The sequence below is a fragment of the Corapipo altera genome, unplaced genomic scaffold (assembly GCF_003945725.1).
Source record: "Corapipo altera isolate COAL_440 unplaced genomic scaffold, ASM394572v1 58, whole genome shotgun sequence".
Lineage (NCBI taxonomy): Eukaryota > Metazoa > Chordata > Aves > Passeriformes > Pipridae > Corapipo > Corapipo altera.
The window spans coordinates 1,630,083-1,652,260 of record NW_020884898.1 but is presented as its reverse complement, the minus strand read 5'-3'; the positions used below and the strand labels follow the sequence as shown (position 1 = coordinate 1,652,260).

Below are 22,178 nucleotides of genomic sequence, written 5' to 3'. Positions count from 1 at the left end.
TGCAAATATGCTAGTATCACTTCCCTAGAAGCAGAGCCTGCATAAAGATTTTGGGTGTTGCAAACAACTGATAAAATCTTTTTCTAACCTGGCTGTCTAAAGGTAGGCCCCTAGGAGTTTCTGACACCTCCAGCTCTAGTTAGGTATGCAGTGCAGTGAAGGAATACAGAGAGGAATTATACTGTGTGTTCCCTGGCTGCATCTCTATTTTACAGGGCAAGCCTGGACTCTTCACTTCTTTTGTGAAAAGCAGCACTCACTTTGGGGGCACTAAGTAATGCAGCTCAAGATTAGAGCATAAATAAAAAGTAAGTTGTGTTGGATCTTGGCTTCTGATGGGTAAACTGCAGCACAAGATATAATTATGATGGTCTGATAGGAAGGATGGAATTTGAACTGTTAGATTAATTTATGCTTTTTTTTCAACATAGCATTATTGTGAAAATGATCTTCCTGTCTCTAAACACAATTAATTGGAAGCTTTTATGTAATCAATTTTCTGTACTGAATTCTTTCTGAAATATTTGAATTGTTTTATTTTTTAATTTTAAATATTCTAAATAGCAAGAAGCTCATAGATAGTCATTTGTATTTTTTAGTGGACTGTTTGGCTTTCCATTTTTTAAAATGTGACTTACAGTTCCATTTATAGAAAGCAAAATGTGTAATTTGCTGAGGAATAAAATCCAAAAGATACAGTTTTCCTGATTCCAGTTTGTAGTTTAAAAAAATAGATTGATTTCATCCTTTCCCGTTCTCCACTGAATGGGGAACTTTTAATTTTTTGGTTACATTTGTCTTTCTGAGCACTTGCTGTAAAATTGTGCAGCTGTAATTAAGTTTATTTATCCTGTTATTAGTAAGTGTCATAGGATGCAGTCCTTTTTGTTTTTAATGCTAGTTAGGTGTACATGCACATGGCTTCAAACTCATGAGCAAAATAAATGTCTAGGCTATTTCAAGTCTTCGATCATACTTAAGCTGCTCTTTTAATTGTTGTAGAAAACACAGAAATAGAACTCAGCAAACAATTTGAATGGCTCCCTCAGAGCAACGTGCAAAGATAATCACACATTTTTGACCTTCAAATACTTCCTAAACTTTCATATTCCTGGTACACCTCTACAAAACTTCTAGATAATGTCAGTGGCTAGAAAAGCTTGTCTGGAAGAGAATGCTGTGTGAGAGCAACAGATATATTGATAAGGGTAATCATCAGCCCTCACATAGGCAGAGTGCAAAAGAAGCAAACAGAGCCTTTACAACTGTGAGGTTTTTCCAGTATTGCAAGTTTCAGAGGAGAGAGGGAAACCTTGGAAGTTATTGGATGTTTGGTAAGGATCTGGAGAGATTAATGTGCGGTGTAGGAATGTATGGGGTGGGAGATAATGGGATCTGGCGGTAACAGCAATATGAAGAAGGAAAAAATGAAGGAATTGATTTCTCTGCAAGGGCAAAGTAGAGTAAGTATCCAAGTTAAGGGATATGTGAGGAGTCATTCAAAAGGCTGAATGACTGGAGTAGGCTCTGTCTGGCATTTTCACAGGCTATGAGAGGAGAACCTCTTAAAGTGTATAAAGAACCTGGCTGAAAAAGAACTAAGGAATAAATTGACACAAGCTTTACACCATGGCAGTTAAGGTAAAGATTTTAGATGAAGACCTATATGAAGAAAGAGCTTGGCAGTGTCAAAAGGAGGAAAACAGTGAAATTGAGAAGATGTGATTTTTTGGATTTGTCCTGATTGCTTGAGTACAATTACCGGAGCAAGTGGTTTTAGTGGAGTGAATCTTCACCCATTTTTTAGCATAATAGTTGTGTTTAAGCAAGTGCTAGTTAATGTACAGCTAAACTGTAATGTTAAACAGAACTGTGAAATTGTAAGGCATGTAGTCAGCAGTTACATTTGTTTACAAATACTTTAGTAACCCCCAATGGGTTGTAAATATGCATATAAAATGTAATCTGATAGCATCTTCATTATCCATATTTTATTACTGTATAGTGCTTGATAATTTCCCCTGATTCCTCACTCACTTTAATAGCACCTTACATCTTTTACTAGTTTTCTGTTCTGAGTAAAAATGTGCAAAATACCACTGGGAGCAATCCTGAACTGAAAAGGAGAGTGGGTGAGATGACCTAAGAGATCTTTCAGCTTCTGAATTTGAAAGCTACAGTGAAGTCATGCAGGGCTTGGTAACTATTGAAATTTGTGATTTGTGGCTGTCTTTGTCTTGCAGAATGAATCACCACCAAAATGTCAGTGTTCTTAGATTTTCAATTCTCTGTAGTTATGCCATTTATTTTAACTTTTAAGCTTTTATTCCTCATTATGGAACTTGAAAAAATTTTGAAGCATTTCTGTTATTGTTGCCAGACTAATTGATTTCCTCCCACCTTTTAGTTTCTGAGAAAACAGAAATTCTTTCACTGCTAGGGTCAAAAACATTACTATTTTAATGCTCCTATACTTTTTTCCAGATGAGGCCTGAAATTATTTATCTTTTTTATTGGAATTTTTGAAAAACTGTGGCTATTGATTTCTCAGTAGCAGTTAAACAGTGTATTTCAAATTGATATTCTAAACTTTTGAGTACTTGTGGTTCTGCTGTGGTCCAGTGCTTTTTGGCTCAGGATAGAACAGTCATAACCTCAGTGGCTTGGGTTCAGAGAAGCAGCAGTAAAACAGGCAGACCACAATGCACAACTTATCTGGCAGCTAAATGTTTTCAAGTTAGAGAGACCTCACATAAGCTAAATTTTAACACCTTGTTAATCCCCTTAATTTATTACTTGATTTTCTGTTCTTGCTGCTGATAGTGGCCAAGAGCCCAAGTGTTGCCTGAACACTGTAAAAATACAGACTGAGGAGTTGGTCCTGGCCCGGAGAGCTTCAAATCTGGGTAGGAACTGAAGTGTAAAGGGAAACCAAAGGCAAAGAGAGATTAAAGTGGAAGAGGCAGTGATCCAAGTGCTTCATCACCATCAAGAAGGTGTTTTGGCAACAGAAACTTTTAAAGAGAAGGATGTAAACAGGAATGGGGCATTGTTTCTGGGCTGATCAGTAGCACAGGAAATAAGCTTATTGATATGCTTGTTTAAACTTGAGCTAGAGACAGAAGGTGCTGTTCCCTGGGTGTTAGTGAGACATAAATCTCACTAACCCTTTTTCATACAAATGCAAGATGAACAAGTTTGAATAAGAAGATAGATAATATTATAGAGAAGAGCTAGTCAATGAAAAGTTGTAAGATAGGATTAAAAAACAGAGAAGGACAACAGTCTTCCCAGCTATTCTGGGTAGCTAAGAATTTGGTGAATTGCATGTCCAAAAGATAAAGAAAAGAAACTTGTAATACTTGGCACACAAGATGGTGAGACAGGAGAACAGATTCTCAATGGATAGGCAGGAGAGGCAGTGTTTTAAGTATAAAAGCATGTGCAAAAATGTGGTGTGCTTTGGATTTGTTGTTAGAGATCAGACTTGGAAATGTATAGATAAGTGTATCCCGTTGGGGACACTTCAGGAAATGCAGACTTCTGCATCTCTTAAGGAGCTTGCTATCTCTCCAGCAATGTCCTGTTACACAGCTTTGGAAGTGGATTTTTTTGTGATGTATTTTCCCCATTTCATAAGGTTCATTTTCTCTTTTACCTTCTCTGTTCTCTTGCTACAGTCATCTATATTTGTTCTGAATGATGTCACTATTTAATGACTGTATTGGCACGATATGGCAGAATTCCTTTTTTTCCCCTTAGGATTGAACTTTTCAAGCCTTCTGTGTGTCAATTATTTGCTCTACAGTTCAGAAGCAGTGAAAACATGTGGCCTCCCACTTAAAAACTGAAGCAGCAGTCTTAAGAAAATACTCTGTTTGTTGGTGATAAATCAAAATCCACGTTGCTCATTGCAGTCTTACAAAGAATGTTGTTTCTATCTGGGTCAGTATTTGCTTGAATATTTTTGAGTTTGCTCTGGATACAGTAATGGCCTTTTCATGTTGTGTTTTCTGGCAACATTTGAGAAAGTCTCTTGCAGACAAAAATGTTCCCTGTAAGTTTAAGTTATACAGGTACTGTGTTTACCTTCTTAGACATTCTTGTGGTCTGTTCTGGTTCAAATGGAAGCAGTGTCCCTTGACATTCCAGAGTAGCTGCATCTCTGCAGTTTTACTCAAGTGCTGTACTCTGCACACTCAGAAAATATTTGCTTTCTTTCCAGATTTATTTTAGTGTATTTTGCTTTTTAATAATGTAAGCAGCATTCAGGAGGTTTAAGAAAATCCTATGTACACATGATCAGGGCAGGAGGGAAGAGAGGACCTAAATTCCTCTGCAAATTGCTTGAAAATCACGTGCTAGACACTAATCCTTTTCCTTTAAGCATATGGAGGTTGTGTGGGTGGTGTTTAAAACACTGTATTTGAGATTATAGAGTGATACTTCACTTTGATGTGTGACAATAACAGTAAATAGATACAATTCTATGTAATGGTATTTTTAAAACACTTATACTTGGATCAGAACACTTTTGAATTCATCATTCTTCAAATATGCTTACTAGTTTTATTATTGCAGAAGAAAGGGGGAGAAGTATTGTCATTTTGAGAGGCTTGTGGAGAAATGGCTTATTTTAGGGTTTTTGAGAGGAGAAATGGCTTATTTTAGGGTTTCTGAGAGGAGAAATGGCTTATTTTAGGGTTTTTGAGAGGAGAAATGGCTTATTTTAGGGTTTTTGAGAGGAGAAATGGCTTATTTTAGGGTTTTTGAGAGGAGAAATGGCTTATTTTAGGGTTTTTGATAGGAGTCTTTAAGAAGACAATCCCAAGGTAAATACCAAGATCCAGATAGTTTTGTTGATTTGAGTGGTACACAGGAAACCTCTTCAGGAAACATTTTTCAGGGTCATTTGTTTTCTTTCCTTAAATTGGCGTAGATTTCTACTCTAATGAGGAGGAAAGGCAGTAAAAGTACCACTGTATGGATAAATAGCTTCCTAAAAGCTTGGCAGGTAAAAATTAGGTTTTCCTTGTAAAAGGTCCTTCATGTCCTTTTTCTACTGTACAACCTGTCCATCTCTGCTTTCTTCATATTTTTGTTTCCTTCTAGTATAATATCTCTGAAGATTTTTGAACTAATAGAAAGTACCATCCTCTCCTGTGAGACTCCCCGGAACATTATCTCAGCTGGAGTCAGTCATGGACACTTCTACTCCAAGGGATAGCTTACATAACTACGACAAAATACCTAAAATATTCAGAAACTGCACTTCCTCAACCTGATTCTTTAGAGAACTAATGTTACCAAGACATCAAATCACATCTTTCTGATGAGCTGTAGCAGAGCTGACTGACTCATCTCCTCCTAGACAAGTATCCAGAGGTCAGCCTAATAGCATGAGGCATGTGCAGAATACCTGCCAACCTCTAGTGCAGGGTGTCATTTGGGCACAATGCAGCAAATATTACAAGGAGAAAGATCCCTGAAAATATTTATAAGAGATACCTTCTATGATTCAGCAGCTGAATGTAGGAGGCAGTGTTTCATTATGAACAGGATTCAATTTTTTTCTTCCTATAAGGGCAGGTTTTTTTACATATATAAATAAATATATAAACAACAATCTAAGTGTGCTATTAATTAGGACAGTCCCAATCTCAACCTCGGTTTGCTTGGTCCTGTTTCCTTCCCTCCCCACTGTCCCTGCCACCTCCCCAAATGATTAAAATAACTCTTTAGATTTGAATAACGAACAGGTGCCTTCAAAGGCTGAATATCCGCTAAAACACAAGACAGCAAGAACAGTGAGACGTTAATTCAAACAGAAACTCGACTTGCCAGCCATCTACTAAAGGCTCTTTTCACCCCCTCGTCACCGTGGGAACCACTCTGTGTGATCCCTCCCAGATCTCTGCCAGAGGAGGGTGTTTCTCAGGGTACCTGGAAGGTCACCAGCTTTCATTGATGTAGGAGCTGGAGGAGAGGATGTTGCAGAAACCTTCACCTTGCGAAGACTCAGTAACACCCTCATTTCAAGTGAGTGTGTGCAGTCTGCAAGGTCTCGAAAGAGCTCAGCAATATGTAGATGTAAACTGAAGAGAGACATTGGGGTAGAAATTATCCCTGGCTGGTGCTGTTTCAAACTACTTAGGAATGATAATTCTACAAAAGTAGCTGTTGAGAAATAGGAGTTAATGTGTTTCAACAACCAATTCTTACCTTTATTTAAAAACGATGAAAGACCTATTCCACAAAGCTGCAGGAAAAAAAATCTGCTGAATTTAGTGAATTTTAAGTATTTCAAACACTTGTTCTTGGAGGAATCTCACAAAATAACCTTAGATGTTACTTCATTAGCTGGTCACTCATTTCGCAACATCTGATTTCCATCTTAGCCAAAGTCTTAGCAAACAGAGCTATAAAAACATATTCTTCTGAAGACTTTTGTTTGTTTCCTCTATTGCTGGTGGGGTTTTAGGGGTGCAGGATGTTAGTGAATAGATAGCTGAAGATCCTACTTATTAATTGCATCTAACGAACATGTTTTTCTGAAACTGTCTTGGGCAAGGCATGAAAAAACAGTTCTAAAGGTGTAGTATGATTATGATACTATCCGATAGATTCTCTCTTGTTTTTTATTTAAGGGTTATTGTCTTAACCCTTAAAAAAACCTAACAAAACAAACACCCCCCCCCCCCAAAAAAACCAAAAACCCCCCCACCCCCCCCCCCCCAACCCAACAAACAAAAAGCCCACAAAACCCCACAAACTTTTCTAACCCTGTTTCAGCATGATCCCAGTGCTGTAGCCATTTAGGATGGTTTACAAAGAGAAGCAGAAAACATTTCAGACCCAGGGTTGCAGGAGCTAAATAAGCAGTAGGCACTTGAAGTAAGGCAACCGTAATACCACAGAAGCACTGACATTTTTTTCGGGTTTTTTTTGTCTGCGTTTAGTGCAGTGTTTCATTCTCTCTTTACCCTAATGAAAATTTGATGTGCATTCTTTCTTAAATGGCATCTGATGTGGTATCTCTCTTCAGCTCTTTGTGGTTTCCTGTTTTTCATACACAGATGAAAGTATCTGCTGAGATCTATTAAACTTCCCATTTTGTCATTTATGACTTTCTCAGTATAAACCTCCATGTAACAAGTAGATTTCTTTGCACTTAGAAGTTTAGTGAATGTCTTCTGCAATAGAAATGCAGGAATGTGTCTTTAGTGTTGTTCTTCAAATTACTACTTGTTTTAATTTAGGTAAACTGTATATTATTTGTTATGCAAAACTAACTTAATACAATAAGTCTTCTCCCACCCATTATGCTAAGTAATATATCTTCTGCATGAGAAAATAGCTAGAAAAACTAAGGCAATTTGGACTAATAAAACTGGCAAGAAATGTGAGTTTGTGAGGCCTATGTCTTTTGTTGATTTAGCAGTTATTAACAAAATATTAATATGAATGTGTGAGATCTTGTCCTGAACCACTGTAGTGGTTAATAGTTATATGTTGGTTATATTTTGGTTAATTAAAATGTTTTAAAATATCTTTTAATCTGACCTCAGTGTGAGGCAGAACATGTTTAAGAGAAGATGTTATGGCTTTGAAAAATTTGGATTTGACTCTTAGGACATGAGAAGAATTGCTATTCTTGAAAAATTTCTTATAGTTTTGAGAGTGATGAAATAAAGCACATTCAAGTGATCAACTTCATGTCAGATTCCAAATACAAGTCATCATGGCTGGGCTTCACGAACGAAGATTTGGGAAGGGCTCTACCCACGTTTGTTACAAGTGCCTTGGTGGCTAAAAAGACCAATACAAGATCGACATGTCTGGTTGTAAAAGGCACAGCAGAAAGACTCCTTAGATGGTGTATTCTGCAAGGCACGATTCTTTCTCCGTTGTCTTTTCTCCTCGAGAGTGGTCCTGCGTGCTTTCTCAAAAGCGTCAGCAGCGTTAAAGATAGTGTGTCTCCAGACCTCCCAATTGGCCAGAGTAGACCAGTTATGGTGGTCAGTGTGGCCAAGGCTGAGATGTTGTTTCAGGGAGTCCTTATATCTTCTCTTCGGGGCTCCTCTCTTGCGGCAGCCAGTGGCAAGTTCACCATAAAACAAGATCTTAGGGAGACGTGCCCTGCCCAGCACAGCTCTGTTCTCAGCAACATGGCCTCAATACTTGTGACTGCTGCTTGTTCTAGAACAGATGTATTGGTCACATAATCTGACCAGTGGATGTTTAGGATTGTCCGAAGGCAGCGTTGATGGAAGCGTTCTAGGAGACGCAGGTGGTGGCGGTAGATGACCCATGATTCGGATCCATATAAAAGAGTAGACAGCGCTATGGCTTTGTAAACACTGATCTTTGTACTTTTCTTCAAGCGTTTATTTTTGCTCTTTTATGAAGCTTTCCGAAAGCTCTATATGCCTTTGCTAACCTGTTGTCTATCTCTCTGTCAATCTTACCGTCTGAGGAGATGAGGCTACCTAGGTAATTAAACTGCTGGACTGATTTGAGCTCTGATTCGCCAATGGTGATAGGGGGATGATGGAAGACTTCCTGAGGTGCCAGTTGGTAGAGAACTTCAGTCTTCTTTAAGCTGACTTCCAGCCCAAAGAGCTCAGCAGCGTCTGCAAAGTAGGATATTAAACGCTGCAGAGCTGTTTCTGTGTGGGCGACGAGGGCGGCGTCATCAGCATAAAGCAGCTCCCGGACAAGATGGTTTAAGGTCTTAGTGTGGGCCTTCAGTCGCCTGAGGTTGAAAAGGCTTCCATCAGTACGGTATCGAATGTAGATACCGTCCTGATCATCGAGGTCTGCCATGGCCCTTTGGAGCATCATGCTAAAGAAGACAGTGAATAGGGTAGGAGCGAGAACGCAGCCTTGTTTCACACCATTCTTAATTAAGAAGGGCTCAGAAAGTGTGTTGCCATATCTGACTTGGCCGTGCTGATCCTCATGGAGTGAGATGATCATTTTAAGGAACTTGGGGGGACAACCTAAACGTTCCAAAATCTGCCACAGACCTTTTCTGCTCACAGTATCAAAAGCCTTGATGAGGTCGACAAAGGTTACATAGAGACCTTTGTTCTGTTCCCTACACTTCTCTTGCAGTTGTCTGAGAACAAACACCATGTCTGTGGTGCTCCTGTTGGCTCTGAAACCACACTGACTTTCAGGTAGAATTCCTTCAGCTATAATGGGTATTAGTCTGTTCAAGAGTATTCTTACCAGGATTTTGCCAGCAATGGAGAACAGAGTAGTACCACAGTAATTTGAGCAATCTGATTTAATTCCTTTCTTCTTATACAAAGTGATGATTGCATCTTGAAGGTCTGATGGCAGTTTGCCTAGTTCCCAACAGCACACCACAAACTCATGAAATTTAGCATGGAGTGCAAGGCCCCCATGTTTCCAGACTTCAGGTGAAATTTCATCAACCCCAGCTACCTTGCCAGTTTTCACCTGCTGAATGACCTTGAGGGTTTCTCCTAAAGTGGGGGCAGTATCCAATTTGTACTTCACAGGTTGTTGATAAAATAACTAACCTGCATTATCTCCAACCATACAAAAAGAAACTGAATTTGACAGAACATGGCTTTGTGTATTAATTTTAATTTTCTGTCTATTAAAATTCATGTAACTGTCATGAGCTATGACAGGGCTTCGACCACTGTCAGTGGTATCTGGTTGATTGCAGTCATATTACTTGACCAGTGTTTATGAACTTGAACTATTAAAAAAAATAAATCTCATCACAGCAGACACTGAATTGATCCTTACCATTCTGAGAAGAGAGACTGTCAATAAAGGAGTTCCTTACCAGGCAGGGAACTGGACCGTTCCATTATTTTTGAGGGTATGAGATTGGTTGCTACCCTTGGCAGGGTATTTCAGTTTCTTCAGAGTTCTTTTTATTGTCCTTCTATGGAAGCTTGAATATTTATCATTGTGAAATAAATGACACTTTGACTGTATTTAAAAGAAGGTAAACCATTCTTTTATTTGCTTAGGCTGCTTTCAGAAGTTTTTAATAGTTTTTAATGTTTTTTTTTTTTTGTCTGTAGAGAAACCAAAGTAATGTTCCACTTCAGTTCAGTTCTGATGTCTAAAGGAGGTATCCAGTCTTAAGTATGTGGGTTTATTGAATTTATTATTTCTGCCCCTTTCACAGAACTATAGTGCCATGGAAAGTGTTCAGGCAGTGCCTTCATGAAGTTCATCAGATTAGCTCTGGTTTGGAAGCAATGGCTCTTAAATCTACTATTGACTTGACCTGCAATGACTACATTTCAATTTTCGAATTTGATATCTTCACTAGATTATTTCAGGTAAGATTTGAAAATTTTAGATACTTATGTGAATTTGAGAAGCTTAATGCCCTGAGACCAAGGAAGCAGATTTTCTTGAAAAACTGAAAGAACCGGAACGCTATAATTCAGATATAAATTGTGCATTTCTTTTAGTCCTTCAGCGATGTTTGAGACAGGAACACCTACATCTGAAAAACTGAAAACAGCACCAACACCTACTTCACTTCTGCACATATCTAGTGTTATTACAATATCTTTGTGTTTGCTGCTTACTTTTGACTATTTTTAAAAACATTCTTAGAAATGCAGACCTCCAGGTAGTCTAAGTTTTAGTTGTATTTTTTATTGTGCTTTTGTTTCTCTGTATACTTACATGAAGTGTTTCTACAAACACATAAGGAAAGTTACATACTACTTTTTTTTTTTAGACTAAATGTAGGCCTAACTCTTTTCTTTATGAACATATTTTTGTCATTAATGCATTGCCATTTATTTACAATAAGGAACCATGTTTGGGAAAAGCATTAATGATATTATTGTTAATAGGCAATATTTATCTGAAATAAGCTTGTTATGTGTGTTATGTACCTCTGTTAACCTTGCGTCCCTTCTGCAGAATATACTTGAGGTATTTTAGACAATACAGAAGGCTGTGCTGGTTTGCATCCATATTAGATGTATTGATTCTGAATTTGTCACTTTGGATGTTTCTTTTGTATATAGGAATCACTGAGATATAAAACTATTTATTTGATCATTTAGTTTCTTTACTCTCGAAAGTGATGAACTCATGCAGAGCCTCAAGTTGCACTAGGGGAAGTTTAGACTGGATGTTAGGAAAAAATTCCTCACTGGAAGAATTATCAAGCACTCAGGGACATGATTTAGTGGGGAACTTGACAGAGCTGGCTTAATGGTTGGACTTCATGATCTTAGAGATCATTACCAACCTAAATGATTATTCTTTAGCCTGCTGGAGATATGTTCAAAATACCAGTTTTACATCAGAACCTGGGTCTATGTTTGTTCTGTTTTTCACGTTGTTCTGTGATAATCGTTGTTTAGCTGTCTTAGTTTTGCTGTCATGGGAAAGGATGTCATTATGAAGCTGATGTTAAAATTTGGCAGAGGTGATTAATGGTTTTAGTATAGAGCATTTTGAATTTGATCAGAGTCAAAACTATCACAGTTGAAAATGTTAATGGTGTCAGTAGTCTTTCTGTTTAGTTTAACCGCAAACATCCGTCACCTTCTTTCTTCATGAGGCCATTGGTGGTTTGATTCATTATTTTGCCTTCTGCTAGAAAAAGGGGATTGGCAGTACTGATACAAGTAAGGAGAGAAGACTGGTAGGGATTAACTTTTAATTTGACAAGGAAGCAGACAGTTTTTTTGACAAACAGATTACCAACTGGTGCAATAGCTGCATGACTGTTGAAGTGAACTTGCACTGAACTTGGTCAGAGAACCTCTCCCAGAGGTTACGTTTTGCTTCTCTGGTTTCTAAACAGCTTCTGTAACAGTGTGCATACACCCACAGAGAGAAAATCCCAATTAGGTAATCAAAACACTGTTTTGCCAACTGTGGGTTGTGTTACAGAAAAGCTGCATTTGTAATGATGCTTATTCACAGGAGAAAGCAAGACTGGTTTTTATGGAGATCCTGTAAAAATGAAGTTGCTCCCCCTGCCTCCACACTATATGTAAGCACAACTTTAAGTGCTGTGTTCCCTGACCAGAAAGAAAGTTAGCATGGCAGAATATCTAGATGCTTTGAAGGAAAAGAACTTCATTCTGTTACTGTTAACATGTTCCTTTAAGTTGTCCTTCAATACAAAAATATTTCCATAGAAGAGAAAGCATACAAATCTTTTTCCATTTAGCATTTCTGCTTTTGTAATACTCTGTGTATGCATGGCAAGCTATGAGTTCTTGCCTTTTGATTTTTTCAGTGACAGTGACACATCCATCTCAGAGAGGAGAATCAGAATGGTTTGGGTTGGAAGGGACTGTAAAGATCATCCAGTTCCAAACCCCCCTGCCATGGGCAGGGACACCTTCCATTAGACAGGGTTGCTCAGAGCTGCATCCAACCTGGCCTTAAACACTTCCGGGCATGGGGCAGCCATAACTTCCTTGGACAACCTTTTCCAGTGCTTCACCGTGCTCATAGTAAAGAATTTTTTCATAATATCTAATCTAAACCTACCCTCTTCCAGTTTAAAAACATTCCCCCTTTTCCTATCATCCATGCACTTGTAAAAAGTCCCTATCAAGCTCTCTCGCAAGCCCCTTTAGGTACTGGAAGGATGTTCTAAGGTCTCCCTGGAGCCTTCTCTTCTCCAGGCTGGACAATCCAATCTATCTCAGCTTGTCTTCATAGGAGAGGTGCTCTATCCCTCTAATCATCTTCTTGGCCCCTTTCTGAACCTACTCCAGCAGGTCTATGTCCTTGGGCCCAAGAGCTGGATGCAGTACTCAGGTGGGATCTCATCAGAAGTAGGGTAGAGGGAAAATCACCTCTCTTGACCTTCTGTTGCAGCCCAGGATGTGGTTGGCTTTCTGGACTGCAAGTGCACATTGCTGGCTCATGTCCAGCTTCTTGTCCACCAGCACTCCCAAGACCTTCTCCACGTGGCTGCTCTCAATCCCTTCTCCACTCAGCCTGTACTTGTGCTTGGGATTGCTCTGACCCAGGTGCAGGACCTTGCACTTGGCCTTGTTGAGCTTGTTGAAGGAGCTGGCAAGATGCGGAGTTTTGTCTAGGATTGAGAATTTTTTTTTCCCCTTACCTTTGTACAAATTCGAATACTTTAGGTTTCTTATGACCTCTGTGCTGAAACCTGTCTTCTACTCTGTGTTCGGATTTGAAGAGGTATTTTAAAATAAATAGGTATTCATCTGTGTTTAAGTAGTGGTTAGGGTTTGCCTGAGAAATGTAACCTACTCTCAAGCAGAACTACTAGGATAATCTGCTTGAGCATGTCACACAGGCATTTCATCTCAACCTGATCAGCCCTTAGAAGTTCTTTTAAAGGGATTTTGCTGGGCACATAGGAACACAAGCCTCTTGTCTTGTGTTGCTTAACTTCACCTGCCTTGATCTTTTGAGAAATAGATACAAAAAAATCCCCAAACCATTCAGAGGCAGTTTCTTGACTCTGCAGATGCTGGCAACAGACATTTATGTACTTGTATTACTCCACTATTTAAAAAAATCATCCTTAATTTACAGTGAAGGACTGATCTGTATTCTTCAAAGTGATAGCATATCAGGCATGTTTCACTGAATTTTGTGAAGCATTTGCTATTCAGGTCAGCAAAGACTCTGGTGAAGGGTTGTCAATATTTGTTTTGTTTTCTGTCTGTAATACCATTATGGTGACTGAAGAGATCAAGAAGTAGAGAATAAATAAGGAATGACAGCTCAAATTAGTGGCTTTATTAGGATTCATTTGTTAGTGTTACTTACCATTAACTATGAAAGTGCTTCAGGACCTCTCAAAAATAGGCTTAATTGTGTTTTTAATAAACCATCATGGAGTCATACTTTCCAGGTTCTAACTAAACGTGATGTTTAATATTTTATGTAGCTACAAATAGAAGGTCTCTTAAAATCAAGGTCTTAAAATCTTTATCCAAAAATTTGCAGTTGATTTTCTTGGAATAACTCTTTTGAAGGAACACTTGTAGCAAAACTGGGTATATAGAACGGTCGTTTGTACTATTTAGATCTTAACCAAAAATGCATATTTTTCAACTGAAGCTAAAACACTCTAGGTATCTCTGCCATACAGACTTGAACCTTATTAGAAATACAAAACTACCTGGCTGCATCTGTTTATTTGTTTGTCTTTTTCTTTTTAGCCATGGGGCTCAATCTTAAGGAATTGGAACTTCTTAGCTGTGACACATCCTGGATATATGGCATTCCTGACATATGATGAAGTGAAAGCAAGGCTGCAAAAATACAGCTCTAAGCCTGGGAGGTGAGAGGTTTTGCTGCTTATTGCTTTACAAATAAACTTGTTGTCTCAGAACCTACATAATTATTCTAGATTTAAACTTCTATATTGCATGTTATTTAACATTCACTGCAGCATGAATGAATTTTTGGCATTTTTTTTCCCCCCATAACTGAGTTAATCAGAGAACTAGTAGGCTTCTTTTTTTACACTTGTGATTTTATTTATATCAAAATGTATTTTTGCAAATAGTTGAATACTAAAGCTCTGAACTACACATTTAAGAAATGCTGACCTTTTAAATTTTAAGACATAGGAACTTTATAAACCTTATCTGGCCATAGTCCTTCTGCAGTGCTATTAAGCAAAAAAATGCCGTATTAGCACACTAAAGTCTAAATAAGTACAAATAAACAGAAAGAAGTTGAAAATACATTGCTTTCCCTTTCTTTTTCTGAATTAGGTATAACAAGCAATGCATTCTTGAAAAGCATATTTGAAAATACAAGTTGCTTTTCAAAGTTTACATTGAATTTTTACTTAATAGTAGAGTAAAAATCACCTTAATATCTTTCATGGTAACACATTCAAGTTACGTCTTTAATCAGTGTTTATGTGCTCCTTTTTTCATATTTCTTTTTTCTTTGCCTGTAATCATTCTATATCATAAACTCTTCACCTAGAAAAACCATCAGTCAGATAAAAGATCATGATGTGTAGAGGTTTTAAATAATGTCTATGTGGTGCTGTACATACCGAATTATTAAAGCTGAACTTTTACCATTTATTTCACTGTTGTTGTGGATTTTTTTCTTCACTCAGATTGGAGAAATAAAAATCCATTAATGGATTATATTAGTTACTTTTTAGTTTACTAGTTTTATCTTACAGTTATGAAGATTTTCCCTAATGTCTACTTGTCTACATTTGCTGCAGAATCATATGTATATGCAGTTAAAGTGCATTGTTTTGAAACTTGTTAGAGGTGTCCAGCAACAGTTATATCCATATTCTGTACTTGCTTTTTTTTGATTTTTAGCAAACAATATACTGTATCTTGTTAAGTTACCCAAGTGACCAAGTGCATATGTACAAAAATCTCTTGGTTCTGATAGAATAACACTGTTTTTTAGCTTGGTACTCATGGTCACTACTGGTCAGATAACTAGGTTGCTTTTGAGAGTGATTGCTATACTTAGTATTTTCTCTATTATTGATCCCAATTCTATGATAGAGAAATTATCCAAAGTTGCTTTCATGTTTCTTGTAAATAGAGAGTTAGTTTTATGATAGCTTTTTATTGCATATCAGAAAATTACTTTCTGAATTGCTTAGGTGAAATGCTGGAGTGTGAAAGAGGAAATATGAAGTGAAATTGCTTCTTTAATCTGACTAAAACATCCTGGAAATTACAAGATTCTGTTCAAATGAATGCTTACTACTTCAGTGTAATGTGAGTCCTGTTGAAGGTTGCAAGAGCTTTGTCAAACTTCAGGGAGGCTTAGATTTCTCATATTAGTTTGAAAGGAAATAAAATATTGATGTATAATTAAGAAAAGCTGCTCTATAATACCGAGTTGAGTTTGTGGTATTTCACTGTGGGATGCTTTTCAGAGTGAGGTTTTTGCATATGAGATGGTGTCTGACATGAAAGGGACTAGAGTTTTTAATAAGAAACACTCTACATGCACAATACTGTTGCCTGTAATCTTCCTTTTCTTCTGATTGTGCTCTCTGTCTACATTATTTATAGTCCCCGCTATCACCTGTACACACAGAAATATTTAAATTTAAGTCCAACTGTATCGGTAATATCTGCTATTTTCTGAAGTATAAGTGATATTTCTTCTGTTGTGTTCACCTCTACAGGTTCACAGAAAATTAACATTGCTAGTAGAGCTTGTTTTATCATTTATCTTTACCTTTCCTGTGGTATCTAAAGATGCTTTATGTTTCCTCTTCCATTCGTTCAGTTTGTTGGCCTGCCTGTGCACAAAAGGTGTATGTTGTATCTATGCAAACTTGATAATTTAATACACTCTTCTCAAAGAGGTTTATGGGCATGGCTAAATGTGACTGTTCACAGTGAATGTGTGGCTTTCACTTTGACAACTAAAAAGCAAGCAGGTGAAAAGTTGGGAGTAGGGAACTGCTGTTATTTTATTTCTGCCCATGAGAAACTGACAGTGTAAAAGATGCAGGTTTATTTATGGTTATACAAAGATCACTTGGCAGAACTGGGAATCTGAGGCAAATCTTCAGAGACCTAATTCAGTGCCTTAACCAGAGGCCATCCTTGCTCTCTTCACTTGGTTTGCTGAACTCTGATTAACACTGACTTTTTATTTGTCTTGTTTTTATCAAGCTACATTTTCAGACTGAGTTGCACTCGCCTGGGACAGTGGGCCATTGGGTATGTGACTGGTGATGGGAACATACTGCAGACCATACCTCACAATAAACCTCTGTTTCAAGCTTTGATCGATGGCAGCCGGGAAGGATTGTAAGTACAAATTCCTATAGTCACCATGGGTATGAAATCCTCATTTCCTTGTTCTTTTAATACTTATATGGGTAGGTAAAGGTCTTTAAAGCAGAGAATCTGGATATTGTGGTTAGCATTCTTTGGAGTTTAAGGACCATCCTTTTTATTCATTTGAAAAACACTTCTTTCTTTCTAGTTAATTCCATTAACCAAAGTTACTGAAAGTTAACCAAAGTCGTATCTCGTGGCAAGTAATTCCATAAGAAAATAAAGTCAGACAGCTGTTGCATTGATCCCTCCCTGCTTCCCCCAAGAGTCCCAAATGCACTTAAGCTTATTGAGCAGTTACTACTGCCAGTTACTCATGTGTCTAACTCTGGACAATGATGTGAAAACTATGTAATTGCTTTTTTATATATTGTGCAGCCAGGACATTTTCCATGTTCTAATAGTTTACTGAAAAGATTTATAATTATTAGAGAATTAGGTTTATAGGGGGAGGTATTACATTTTTACTAGGTTGAGTGAAGTAACAGTCAAATTTTTGGTGTCCGAATCTTTTGACTGAGATACATGTTTTGGTATATGCAAAATTATTTATATATAAATATAAATACACATATATATACATAAATCCAATGTGAAAGAAAAAAGAAAGGCAATTGATCGATCCTCCAAAAAGATTGCAAAATCCGTTGCAATCTTGCAGATTTTCTCAGTCCTGCACAGTCTAGTATTTTTTTTTCAGGTATGATGATTTCATACCTGTAATAAAAACAAACTAATATTGGTAGTGTTTCTCCTTGACAAAAACTGAGCAAAGAGAAACTAGGGCTGTGAATATTGCAGAGTGAAGTTTTTGTACCTTCTGAAAATGTGACTTTCTCATTGAGTGGCTGAATAACATGAGACTTTCAAGAAACTGTTTCCAAGTTACAGGTGACATAAATTGAAATATAGGACAACTCGGGGTCTCTGTGGTATCATTTAACCTGTTGGTAATTTCCTACATGACTGAAATGCCCCCATCAGTTCTTGTGTAAAGTCCAGTCTGCATCGTGGATTCTTAGCACAGATTCTTGTCATAATGTACACAGACATGCACATATATAGTGTTATGATATATGTTTCATAATACACACTGATATACACAAATGTGTGTTACCTTCTATTCTGCTGCTGTACTTGAAATGGTCTGTGGTGTTTCTGAGCATGATGCTCTCAGTGGAGAAATCATTAGGAACATATGCAAGTATAAGCTCACTGTGAAACAAAGATCTAAAATAATGTTCTGTTGAATACCACTACAGAGTTATCTGCCAATCAAAGCTCAGATGCATTATAGTGGTAGCTATGCATGTAATGTCAGAGTCTTTCCTGTGCTTTTATAAATAGTCTTGAGCATGTGTCAAAATGCATATGTAGCAATTCAGCATGTATTGTAGCAACCCAAAAGATAAAAAAGATGGCTGAGGAAAGATGATTCATTTTAGTTAATGTCTCCTGGAACTTATTCTGCCCCTGTGAAATTTTATGGGTATGACTTAGGTAATAAAGCTAAAGAAATGTGCATATTTATAACAGTCTTCTTGTCATGCAGCTATCTGTTCCCAGATGGAAGAAGTTATAATCCTGATTTGACAGGATTATGTGAACCCACACCACATGATCACATAAAAGTCACACAGGTATGTTGCAGAGTTTGTCAGTTACTTTGTAATCTTCACTTCCCCGAGTCTCTCATCTAGCAGTGATAATAAGCTTTTACTAAAATGTGAGCAATAAATTCATAAGAGTGAAAACATGTTGATAGAAGAGTTTAGATGAAGACAGGATAATAATCCTTTAAACTGTAGAGCTGATGGTGATGCAGACTGCTTGTCTTCAAAGTTTTGTTTATTGTAAACCTCTTCCAAGTGAGAAGTGTTTTAACAGTTACTAAACTTTTTTCTGATATTTATGTGACAGGTTTATGTACCTTCTTCTTTCCTTGCTAATAGCAGATGGGAATACAGAAACAAAAGGACAATCAAATAATATTTTTGAAGCCTCAGTAGGAATTGTACAGTTTGTTGGCAGGTCCAGGAGGAACAATATAGTTCATACATTGCAAAGATACCAGTTTCAGGGTCTCTCTCCTTTCTTCTTTGTCTGTTGGGCTAATTAAAAGAGAGGTCAGAGAAAAACCTAATAAAATAATTAAATGCCTAAATGGAGTCACTTTGCAGAGAATTGCAGAGAAAATTAGAATATGTAGTTGTGTATAGTCTTGTTAAGTGTTGATATGATTAATGTGCAGATGTTCAATAGTAAAGTAGTAGGAAGTAGCCACCACAAGACAAATGCCTGAATAAACATGGTGTTGACATTAACACTAGAAGGTTAAGGCATACTGTGTAGAGCTCTTTTCCTGACAAAAGCGTCTGGAAGACTTGAGGATGATATGTTGAAGGAAAGACGTCAGGCTAAATACAAGCCATACTGTTTCAGATGGTCTTTATTTCTTCAGAACAGACTGGATGGCATGCTGAATCTTCTGTAATTCTGAGTGCTCTGTATGCATTCCACCTCCAGAAATATTTTAGAAAAGAATTATACTTTACCATCTGTGGTATTATCAGGAATACCATGATGAAGATATTAGTTTTGTAAGCAAGAGAGTTCCTAGAAACAATTAGCTGAAGAAAATCTGAGTACTTCCACATATCTGACTTCCCTCTTTTCCCTCCAGCCTTAAAATAATAATGAAAGAGTAATGCAGAGTTATCAGGTATTTGTGTTGCAGAGAGCAATGTTGTAGCCCCACATCTTTTTCTCGAGGAAAGGAGAAGCAGCACATTATCAGTGAGTAACTTGTTCTTCACAAGCCAGTCATTTTGAGTCCATTGAATGAATCCAGTTGTTTCTGAAGCTGTAGTTATGAAATCATTAGCTGATTTTGATGGTTGTTCAACAGTCTGAATTATGTGAATGTTGCCTTAAATAATACATAACTGAAGAGGTTTAAAGCTGCCACTAGAGCTGCTTAAACTATGAAAAGATGGCATGAAAGTGGCTGCAGGGCTGTATTGCTGCAGATGGATTCTTTGCCAGAGTTCTATCATAAACATCTTTAGTACATACTGACTAAAGCTGCAGAGATGAACTGTCTTTTATTTTCTCTTTTTCTTAGCCTCATCTCCTCTCCCTTTACTTAGCAGTAGATGCTTATTTTCCCGTGACCTGGATTCTACTTATTTTAGGCTTTCAAAATTTGGTTTTTCAAGACTAAAAAAAGCTGGTTTTCTATACAAATGCATTTAATTGTCAGTTCCCCAACAATACCTAATTCTAGAAAACTGTCCTGGATTCAAGTATTATCTATTATTTATTCTCCTGAAGATGTTCTTTTACCTTCCTGTCAGTCTTGTAAGGATACAAAGTACTGAATGATCTGTGCATGGCTATTCCCACGTTATCCTGGGGTGTATTCTTGCCATGCTTTCTTCACACGGGTGAGCCATACTACCATACTACATCCTTACTGTAGGCAGAAAGCCTTCTCGGTTGACAGTTTTCAGTCCAATACTTTTATTAACCCTAAATTCATACCTAGAAAAGGAAATCCCAATTTTTGTTCCCCTTCATCACTTAATTTCTCACTTAGAACCATATGTTCGTTCTCCTTTCCTCTTAAATGCAGCCAAGGAAAAACAGGATGTATGCCTTGTGTGGTAGTTACATGTGAGAAGTCTGTACAAAGCCTAATAGGCACAGGTATTTAAACGTTTTGTGCCATGAATTATAGCATCTCTTAGATTTGAAGGAGCAAAAATGTAAGCTGTTTCAGTTACCTTAGTGTGGCTTTTAAATAGATCAGTAGCAAGAGTTTCCTTGTCTAATAAGTAAAGCAGGTTGGAAAACAGGGCACTTGGAGAAATGCTTGTCACTGTTAATGCTTAAGTGTATTCTTTGTGAACCTGTCACAGGAAAGAATAATCACTTGACTTTCTTTTGTTACAGGAACAGTATGAATTGTACTGTGAAATGGGCTCCACTTTTCAGCTGTGTAAAATCTGTGCAGAGAATGACAAGGATGTGAAGATAGAACCTTGTGGACACCTTATGTGCACTTCTTGTCTTACAGCGTGGCAGGTACTGTTGTAGTTCAGTTACTGGAGAAGAGGATGGATTTCTCTGTTACATTCCTGTTTACAGTGTGGGTAAATGTTTACTCTTCCAGGTACAAGGATGTGTATATTTAAAATGATAAACTTTTTTATTTTGCAGACCAGAAATCTGTGAAAAACAAAGCTCCAGAAGTAGTCTTGCCAGGGTCATTTGCTGACTGCTACTGAGTGGAAACTTATTTCCTGAGTGTAGTACCTACTCAGACAGTGCAAGCTGGGCATTTGGTGCCAATTCAGTCACCCAGGTCACTTCATGATGTATTCAAAAGACACAAAGAGGACATGTAGCAGCTGGGAATGGATAACTAACTAGAGAGCATTTTATATGGAGAAGAGATGACTTCAGTGAGGGAAAGATTCAGTCAGTAGTACAAGTCATGAAGTGGCCTGTGGAAAATCAACTCAGAATTCGTGTGTTTCACGTTAATAACAAGCAAAGCACTAAACCACCTTGCTTTAGATGGCTGTTGGACTAAGACATTGAATGGAGGGGAAACTCCATTCTCTCAATGTCATTTACAGAATACCCAAAAAACACAGAGACTTTCTGGTGACACAGGTTAGGGTGTTTTGTCCATCTTGTTCATGGATATACTAACCTGTGGGAAATGGGAGAATTGGTACCTTTAGTTCAGCACAGTTGACAAGTATTTGACCTAAAAAGTAATATTGAAAGCAGAGGTCATTTTACAGCTTCAGACTTCCCCTGATAGGTGCTTCTCAAGGTGCATCAACTGTGCTTCTTTCCTTCCTCTTTCTTCTTACTTATCTGTATTTTATAGGGAGAAGTAAGGGTCATCCAGTTGTCAGACAGGACTCTGTTCCACAATTAGGCACCATTCTTTGCTTACAACTGCAGTGAGAAGAGTAAAAACAATCCTTGACTGTAGTCCATTTTTTACTTGGTTTTAAATGAGTTTGTCTCAGTTAATGGGTTTTCATTCTTTTGTATGAGATATGTCTTCAAGTTCTTCTTTTCTAATTAAGAAATTTTCTATCTAATTGACAAAGCATCACTGGCAAACCAACACGATATATCAGAAGTATCATTTGGGTTTTTCTTCCATTAGCAATAAAGCTTGCTGAAAAAGATGTATTCTCAGTTTCCAATTTTGTGTTCTTTGTGATACATGAGTTTGATGCTCCAAACACAAATCTTTCCAATTGCCCATAGATCAGAAATTCTGAAGAAATTCCATTTGAGGCATACCCAAATAAGAATATTTATTTCACTACTAAGCAG

At 37.5% G+C, this 22,178-nt stretch overlaps 1 protein-coding gene across 2 annotated transcripts in view; it reads left to right on the top strand.

The window, feature by feature from the left end:
* CBLB (Cbl proto-oncogene B) overlaps positions 1 to 22,178 on the top strand; it is a 133,496-nt gene that overhangs the window by 69,371 nt on the left and 41,947 nt on the right. For both annotated transcript variants that reach the window (XM_027648732.1, XM_027648733.1), the window contains exons 5-9: positions 10,178 to 10,334; positions 14,184 to 14,305; positions 16,647 to 16,784; positions 18,367 to 18,454; positions 20,769 to 20,900. In XM_027648732.1, the coding sequence (XP_027504533.1) occupies positions 10,178 to 10,334; positions 14,184 to 14,305; positions 16,647 to 16,784; positions 18,367 to 18,454; positions 20,769 to 20,900 (637 nt within the window). The remainder of the gene's footprint in view (positions 1 to 10,177; positions 10,335 to 14,183; positions 14,306 to 16,646; positions 16,785 to 18,366; positions 18,455 to 20,768; positions 20,901 to 22,178) is intronic.